Here is a 9,271-nt window from a genome sequence, read left to right as displayed (position 1 = left end):
GTAGAAATTGAGGCTGATAAAAAGAGGCTATTGCGGCTGTATGGAGACAATCGGTACAAGCATCTGATAGTGAGGACTGATGAGGAAGAGGTGATGAATGAAAAACTAAGTGATGAGGCACAATTGAATGCAACAGAATACAGGGAAACAGACACATAGCATACAGAGGGCAGTAGTGGTAGTAAAGAGGAGGCTATACTAAGTCTCCAAGCACCAATTCAACATCGTAAATGATAAATTACACCTGCTGGAACATGAGGGGGTTCAACAAAGCTTTTAAGCAAGTTGAAGTTAAAGATATGGTGAGGAAGTATGCCATTAGTGTGATGGGATTGGTAGAAACAAGAGTAAAGAAGAAGAATCGATATAGAATTTTTCAGAAAACATTCAATCAGTGGAAGGCGGAGGACAATTACAATGATATCGATGGTGGTAGTATATGGTTTTGCTGGGATCCGAGAACTTGTATAGCAAAGTTATTGAAGAAGGACACGCAACACATAACAATGGAGGTAACCACTATGTCAGGAGATGAGGTGGTTATCTCAGTGGTGTATGCGAGTACAGAGATGAGATCGAGGAGAGAACTATGGAGAAGCTTAGTGGATTTATCATGCCAAATTCAGAAACCATGGATGCTAATGGGAGATTTCAATTCCATCTTGAACTCTCATGAAAAAGTGGGTGGGCTGGAAGTTAGAAATCAGAATTTCGAAGATATTATGGAGTGTGTTAACCAAGCTGGACTAGTTGATATTAAATTCAAAGGAAATTTGTATACTTGGAATAATAGGCAAGTAGATCGGATCAGCTGTAAATTGGATCGAGTAATGGGAAATTCAGAGTGGATTGGGGCATATGAGGAACATGAAGCAGAGTTTCTGAATGCCGGAGCTATCTCAGACCATACACCCATGATTGTGAGATCAGTGGTACAAAGGAATCAAAAGAAAAGAGCTTTTAAATTTTTTTAATTTCTGGTATAGAGAGAAGGAGTTTATGAATACAGTGGCAGAGGCTTGGGGAAGTGAGGTGGTAGGAAATCCTATGTATACCTTCATGAGGAAGGTAAAGCTAACGAAAGCAGCTCTTATACAGTGGAATAGAGACAGAGTGGGAAGTGTAGTGGATCGGGTTAGAGAAATAAAGCAAGAGTTGGATAGGGTGCAAACACAACTACAAAATCAGCCGCAAAACTGTGAGATTATTATGAAAGAAAGAGAAGTAATTACAACCTATACAGAAGCAACTACAACTGAGGAAGATATGTATAGACAGAAGTCCAGAGTTCAAGTCATAGGGGGAGGTGATAATAATACAACTTACTTCTTTAAATCTGTACAAGCAAGGAGAGTTATAAACAAAATCACATGTCTGCGTGATTCAGGGGGTAATGTAATACAGGATTACAATGAGATTGGTAATGAATGTGTGGAGTATTACAAAGACCTTTACAGTCCTAATATGATGGAGGTTGTGGATTTTTCAATTTTTGAGGATATTGGCCCAAGGCAGCAGATAACATCACAGAACTATGGGGAGCTACAGAGATGTAACTAGAGATGAGATAATAGAAGCTCTATTAAACATTGGTGATGAAAAAGCACCGGGAAGTGATGGATTTTCCGCTTTTTTCTTCAAATGTACATGGCGGATCATTGGTGATGACTTCATTAAGGCCATACAGAATTTTTTCACCGCGAGTCAGATACTCAGTGAGGTAAATGCTACATGTATTACACTCATACCAAAAATACAAGTACCTCTGTCCTTATCAGATTATAGACCTATTGCTTGTTGTGGGGTTTATATATAAGTGCATAACCAAGGTGATGACAAGAAGAATGAAGGAAGTAATCCCGCAGTTAGTGAATCTCAACCAATCAGCATTTATAAGTGGAAGAAGTATCCAGGATAATATCCTCTTATCTCAAGAACTAGTGCATAATTATCACAGGAATGAATATCCACCAAGATGTGCGCCAAAGGTAGATTTAAGAAAGGCGTATGATTCAGTGAGATGGGAATCAGTTGAGTTTGCAATGAGAAGAGTTGGGATGCGAGAAAGGTTCATTAAATGGGTGAAAGCGTGTGTGGAGACTGACCCTCTTACTCTGTTATGATAAATGGGTCCTCGTATGGCTATTTCAAAGGAAGAAGAGGGATTAGACAGGGGTGACCCAATATCACCTTATCTTTTTTGTCCGGTTATGGATTTATTTACGGAAATCATGCATCACAGTGTTAGACAAGGCCAGTATCAGCTACATGCTAAGTGTACGGGACCAGTTATTACTCATTTATCCTTTGCAGATGATTTGATGGTGTTCATGTACGGAGATAATAGAACAGCCACTAAACTCAAGGATAATCTCCATATTTTCAGCAGCGTCTCGGGGTTGGAAGTGAATGTTCAAAAAAGCAATGTTTTCTTTGCCGAAATGGATGATAGGGTAAGTATAGCCATAGAGCAGACACTGTTGTTTCCTAGGGGTGAGCTGCCAGTAAAGTACTTAGGGCTGCCTTTGATTACTACAAGGCTGAAGTCCACAGATTGTTGTCCATTAATATCAAAGATCACAGGGCGTATTCAAAGTTGGAAGGGCAAATTACTTTCTTATGCGGGAAGATTATAGCTAGTGAAGGCAGTGTTGAATAACCTTAGTGTGTATTGGATGGCTGCATTCACACTACCCCAAAAGAAAGTTGATGATATTAACAAGATTTTTAGAAATTTTTTATGGACAGGGCCAGACTGTAAACAATCTCATGCATTGATAGGATGGGATGATATCTGTTACCCATATAAGGAAGGTGGGTTAGGAATTCGATGTATAGAGAAAGTTAATCAAGCTGCCACCATGAAGCCACTATGGAAGCTCATTACCAAGACAGACAACCTGTGGGTACAGTGGGTACAAAAGAACCTTGTTAGAGGGAGAGATTTTTGGCAGCTGAAAACACCAAATGGTTGTTCGTCGAGTTGGAGGAATATACTCAAAGCTAGAAAGGAAGCGGCATCTATTGTATTCCACCAAATAGGCAATGGTAGAGGAACGAGTTTCTGGAATGAACCATGGCATCCATTTGGGATATTAAGAGAGAAGTTTCCGCAGGGACTGTTATATGATTCGAGTTGCAACAAGCAGGATAAGGCTACAGTCTCAAATTTCATAATAGATGGTACATGGGAGTTCACGAGTAATGTAAGGAATCAAATAGGGGAGATTACGGCAGTAATAGAAAATGAAATGGAGATTATGGGTGATGAGGATAACATAGTATGGTCTGCATCCACATATGGCAAGTATAGCATGAAGGATACTTATGAGAGCCTTAGAGGAGTAAGGCAAGAAGTTCAGTGGCATAAGCTGGTGTGGTATGCAAACAAAATCCCAAGGCATTCCTTCATTAGCTGGATGGCGCTAAGCGGGGGTCTGAAAACGCTGGAAAAAATGAAACAACAAAAGGTCGTAGACTCAGACACTTGCATATTCTGCTGGAGAGAAACTGAGACGGAGGAGCATCTCTTTCATGGTTGCTTTATACCATAGTCCTTATGGGAAATAGCTCTGCAGAAAATGGGATACAGCAGAAGAATAGAACCTACTTGGCAACAGGAGGTATCATGGGTTGAAGCTGTGTCGCAGGGGAAAGGAGTTGAGAATGATGTGATGAGGCTAATGTGGAATGGGTTTAATTACTAGATTTGGAAAGCAAGGAATGACAGGATATTTGAAAACAAAGCAGTGAATGTTCAGCAGATGTCACGACTCAAGTTTAGTGATGTGAGAGCAAAGCTAAAGGAAGTAGACATAAAAATGGAATATGGGCCAGAAATTGAGAGGTTCACTGATAAGTGGAATGTGGAGGTAACAATAAAGCAAAGGAATCACCAATTTGTGCGCTGGCAGAAATCAGAAATGGGTAGTTATGTTCTCAACACAGATAGAACACTCAAAGGTCAGCTAGGGGGATGGGCAGCAATGATTAGAGATCATGAAGGGAAGGTATTAGCAGCTAGCCATGGTAGAGCAAGTAAGCCATCGATCGACCTTATCGAATTGGAAGCAGTAGAGTAGGGAATGAAAATGGCGCTAAGCGAAGGAACAATACGACTTCAAGTACAGACCGACTCAATGACCGTAATAACCTTCTTAAATGAAAGGGGCTAGCACCCATGGCAGGCCAAAAAGATGATACGGGCTATTATGCGAATGAAGGCCCAATTTGAACAGATTTCTATTTTCCACGTTTCCAGAGAGTCTAATAAGTTAGTTAATGCTATTGCAGCTAATATTCCATCATGTAATTATTTACAGTTACTACCAACATTGCTTACAAAAAGATGTAAAAAGAATTATATATGATGATGCGAGGGGTAAGCAATACTTGAGGGAGTGAGAATGTAACAAGTGTTTTTTACAATTTTATTTCTAATAAAAGGGGTAGGGGACCTCTCTAAAAACCTCGCTTACCAACCAAAAAAAAAAAAAAAAAATCATTCTAGCGGTTATAATCTTGGTGATGCATTTATACACAACAGAACAGCATGCAATAGGCCTATAATCACTAAGGGATGAAGGACTCTGTATTTAGGTACTAAAGTAATACATGTAGTATTTACCTCAGAAAGCATTCTGCCAGCCCTGAAGAAATTTTGAATAGCTTTTGTAAAATCATCTCCCACAATTCTCCAGCATGCTTTAAAGAACAATGAACTGAATCCATCTATTCCTAGAGCTTTATCATTATCTATGTCTGCCAGAGCTTCAACAATCTCATCTCTGGTCACTTTCTCTTGCATTTGTTCTTTTTCTTCTTGTGTTACTCTCTCTCTAGGATGTATAGGCTCAAAATCAGCAAAAGTTACTTCAGGTAAGGTAGGGCTGAAAAGAAGCTTGTAAAACTGGACACACTCCTCTCCTATGTCATTTAAATCCTCTATGGCATTTCCTCTTCCATCTTTCAGACAAGTTATTCTGTTTTTCTTTCTTCTAGCCTTAACAGACTTAAAGAAATATTCTGTATTGCTATCCCCCAAAATGACATCTTGGTCTCTTGACTTTTGCTTTTGTAGAGACTCTTCAGAGATAGCCGCTTTCACATACTCTCCAACAGCTCTTCTCCCCTTAATACTTAGCTCTTGGTTCGTTGGGTCACTTTGTAACTCAGTTTGCAACTTATCCATAGATTTCTTTGCTTCCTCTGCCCTGTTTTGCATTTACCCACTCGTTCTCTGTTCCATGCAATAAGTTCTACCTGGACTTGTATACATTGGATTTCCCACTGCCTCCATAGCCCATGCCTTTCTCATAGTTTCCTTAAACCCCTCCTCCTCCACCCAGAAGTTAAAGAAATGGAAAGTTTTCATTTTCTGGTTTCTTTGTGTACATGGATACATCACCATTGATGAATGGTCTGACGTTGCTCTTGGGTTTAAGAATTCTGCCTCAGTATCCTCAAACTCACTGATCCATTCCCCATTCACTAGAACTCTATCCAGTTTCCTCCATATTCTTACGCGCTGCTTGTTATTCCACGTAAATTTGTGCCCTTTAAATCTTAGATCCACCAACCCAGCCATTGTTACACATTCTTGCAAATCTTGAAAATGTACAGTACTTGTTGCAGTACCTCCAATTCTTTTTTGTGCATTTAGAACTTTGTTAAAATCTCCCAATGTTATCCATGGTAACGTAGTAGCAGAGATATTTACAAGATTACTCCACACAATTCTCCGTTCAGTCCTGTCATTTGAGGCATAAATAACAGTAACTAAAAATTTCTTACCATTGTTCAGAGTGCCTTCCATTGTTATGCTCTGTCTATCCTTTAGTATCAGCTGCATTGTGCACATCTGAGTATTCCATCCCAGCCATATTCTGCCCAAATCATCTTCACTGTAGTTGTGTTCCCATTCCCATCCACTATAGACTTTGTTTTGGATTCTCTCCATATTTTCTGCTTTCACTCATGTTTCCAATATGCCCATCAGCCCTAGATCATACTTCCGAATCAGCTCTCTTACCTCATAGTGTTTAAAACTCATATTAAACCCCCTCATGTTCCAGCAGGCCATACTTATCATCATTTAATCATAGTTTAGCGTGAGCAGGGATATAAATCGATTCCCCTCTTTCGATGTTCCTGGCTTCATACCCATATCTGTTATCGCATTCTCTATTCCTCGATTCCCATGTTTCCCAGACGCCTTATAGTTTGCTATAGCATATCCTTCTTTAGCTATCTTTACGTTCCTTTCTTTTTCAAATTTTTTCCTTCCTATCAGCTCCTCTCGTTTGTCATACTCCAAAGCTGCCTCTGTTTTTTCAATAACAGGCGCTTCAAAATCTTTAGGCCCCTCAGTTCGGTCTTTACCTCTTTGTTTTCCAGAAGCTTCATCACCCTCATTTCGATCTTTGCAGCTATGCTTTTTGGCTGGAGCTTGCCATTGCCCTTCCTCCTCTACCTTGTGTATCTCTTACACTTCCAGCTCTTTCTCCTCAGCTTGTTTTCCTTGCTGCCCTTGCTTTTCTCGCTCTACTTCCTCCAGTTTCTCTTTTTTAATCCACACTTCAGTTTTTGGTAGTGTTTTCCCTCTCTTTTGGTCTGACTTCATGAAGGAACTCATTATATGCCCAAATAACTTGCAGTGTGTGCAGCAAGGAGGCTTCCAATTATACTCAAACTCTATCTTTATTGCTCTTCTTCTATCAATGACTACAGGTAAGTCCTTTGGGTAAGCACAATCTGCCTTGATTTCTATACAAACCCTCGCAAAACTTGTTCTTTTCCGCTCTTCAGTAGGCTTGTCAGTAAATAATGGGTTCCCGATTGCACTACCCACCTGACTGAACCCCTTTTCATCCCATAATTCCATTGGGTATTTTTTCATCACTACCCATATTGGCATTGTTCTCAAACCTGCATCATCATCCTCCATAAACAGCTTCCATGGTCTGATAATCACTAGCTTGCTAGCTATGTGGAAAGACCCAATGTCCAAAACCTTCAGTTGAACTTCTTCACTTTCAAATTTGAAAGTGATCATAGTTTCTCCATATGGAAGCATAGTAAAACCACTCCTTAACCTCCATGTTCGACCTACTATCTCTCTCACATAAGAGAAGTTTGGCCTCTTCCCTACAAAACTACCCACCACTAGCATCTCAAATTTTTGTGCAAATGCGCAAAACTTTTGGACTCCACGTGAGGTATCGGTTTTCCATTCACTACTATAGGTTGTACAAACTTCAGACTCTTCTTCCCTACATTCACTCTCCCTAAAATATCCGCCCATGATGCCTTTGCTGTTGATGCTCCTTCCTCTGGCCTCTTTTCTCTCTATTCAGCAGTAGCTTCCTTTATAGTCATTTCATGTTTTCCCTTATGTCCCACAACCCTCACCCCCTTGTTCTCACAGTCTTGCACCTGATTTTGCTCTTTCCAATATGTGTTTTTTCCTTGTTGACAATCCCTTTTTTCAGTAGCCAAAACACCAGAGTTTTTGTATTCTTTTCCACCTCTTAGTTTCTGCGCTTCCACCATTGAACCCTCATTCTCCCTTGTAGTTCCAGCCCCATTAGAATCGGTTTTATTTCGTTTCTCTCTATCACGCAGTGTGTCTGTCTCTGACCCATTTCCTTTTGTCTGTTTTCCCGATTATTTAGACTGTTCATCTTCTTCTTCAGATACTTGCGCATTCTGAGTTTCCAGATCCTCTTTTTCCGGCTTCTCATCACTCATATCTCTAGAGTTTTGCTTGAACAAGAAAACTCCCTCATCTCCAACTCTAGCAGTATGTGCTACCTCTCGATGTTTTCTTCTCTTTAGAGTTTTGAGTTACACCGTCTCTCTGCTTTCTCCTGCCTCTTGTACTTCTTTCAGCGCATCCAAAAGCCTATGAGCCTCTTTTAGTAAATCCTCTTTTGTTAGTTCAGTTGTATGCCTCTGTTCATCCTCTCCAGGTACTTCTCCCTTATCTAGCCTTTTCCTTAGCATTTCGAGAGACCCTTGTCCATATTTCCTCAATAGCGCACTCCTGACTACTTCTATGTCTTCATCCTCATCACATTCATTATAGTGCAAGCTCACACGTAGGTGCATTCAATCTTTTGGTTTGCATTCTTTCTAACGCAAGCTCGCTTGTAGGTACGTTCATTCAATCATTCAAGTGTTTTTCATTCATTCTAATGCAAGCTGATACGTAAGTGTATTCCATCAAGTGTTTTGCATACATTCAATCAATCAAGGGTTTTGCATTCATTCTAATGCAAACTCCCACGTAGATGCATTTAGTCAAGTGTTTTGCATTCTGTCGGTGTATATAGTAGGGTTATAGGGTTTGGAAGTTTTTCCTCTTAGATCTACCTTATCTGATAAAGGCTAGGGTTTAGGGTTTAGAAGCTTAGTCCTTGTCCTAAAAAGGGTTTAGTCATTGATCCTTGAAGCCTTTGAGTGTTTCCTGTACTTTTGAGTTTTTGGGCCTTTGAGTTCACTTTTATCGTTGACTAAGGCTTTGATCGTTGACTGTTGACTTTTTGGCACTTTTTCCTAGTTATTCTGTGATGTGCCTTTTAGGGTCCTTTTATCTCCTTTTGGCTCTACAACACGCCTTTTGATGTATTAGTTCCAGAATAGGGATGTATCCGCTAAAAGCGATAAGAACATGAGTTTTCTACAATCAATCAATCAATCCGGTATTTTGCATTCATTACAGTGCAAGCTCACACATAGGTTCATTCAATCTTTTGTTTTGCATTCTTTCTAACACAAGCTCGCTTGTAGGTACGATCATTCAATCATTCAAGTGTTTTTCATTCATTCTAATGCAAGCACATACGTAAGTGTATTCCATCAAGTGTTTCGCATACATTCAATCAATCAAGTGTCTTGCATTCATTCTAATTCAAACTCCCAAGTAGATGCATTTAGTCAAGTGTTTTTTATTCTGACGGTGTATATAGTGGGGTTATTAGGTTTGGAAGTTTTTCCTCTTAGATCTAACTTATAAGATCTAGGCTAGGGTTTATGGTTTAGAGGCTTAGTCCTTGTCTTACAAAGGGTTTAGTCATTGATCCTTGAAGCCTTGGAGTGTTTCCAATGCTTTTGAGTTTTTGGGCCCTTGAGTTCACTTTTATCGTTGACTATGGCTTTGATCGTTGACCGTTGACTTTTGACAATTTGACTTTTCGGCACTTTTTCCTAGTTATTCTGTGATGTCCCTTTTAGGGTCCTTTTATCTCCTTTTGGCTCTCTAACACGCCTT

The 9,271-nt window shown here is 39.9% G+C and overlaps 1 protein-coding gene across 1 annotated transcript; it reads left to right on the top strand.

Annotated features, from left to right (window-relative positions):
* Positions 1-254: 254 nt before the first annotated feature.
* LOC147481803 (uncharacterized) lies at positions 255-974 on the top strand. Its single transcript, XM_086579067.1, has one exon. The coding sequence runs from the start codon at positions 255-257 to the stop codon at positions 972-974; it is 720 nt and encodes a 239-aa protein (XP_086435193.1).
* The last annotated feature ends 8,297 nt before the right edge of the window (positions 975-9,271 follow it).

This window comes from Coptis chinensis, chromosome 8 (genome assembly GCF_015680905.1).
Source record: "Coptis chinensis isolate HL-2020 chromosome 8, ASM1568090v1, whole genome shotgun sequence".
NCBI lineage: Eukaryota > Viridiplantae > Streptophyta > Magnoliopsida > Ranunculales > Ranunculaceae > Coptis > Coptis chinensis.
The sequence above is the reverse complement of the archived record's forward strand: the minus strand, read 5'-3'. Positions and strand labels throughout refer to the sequence as shown.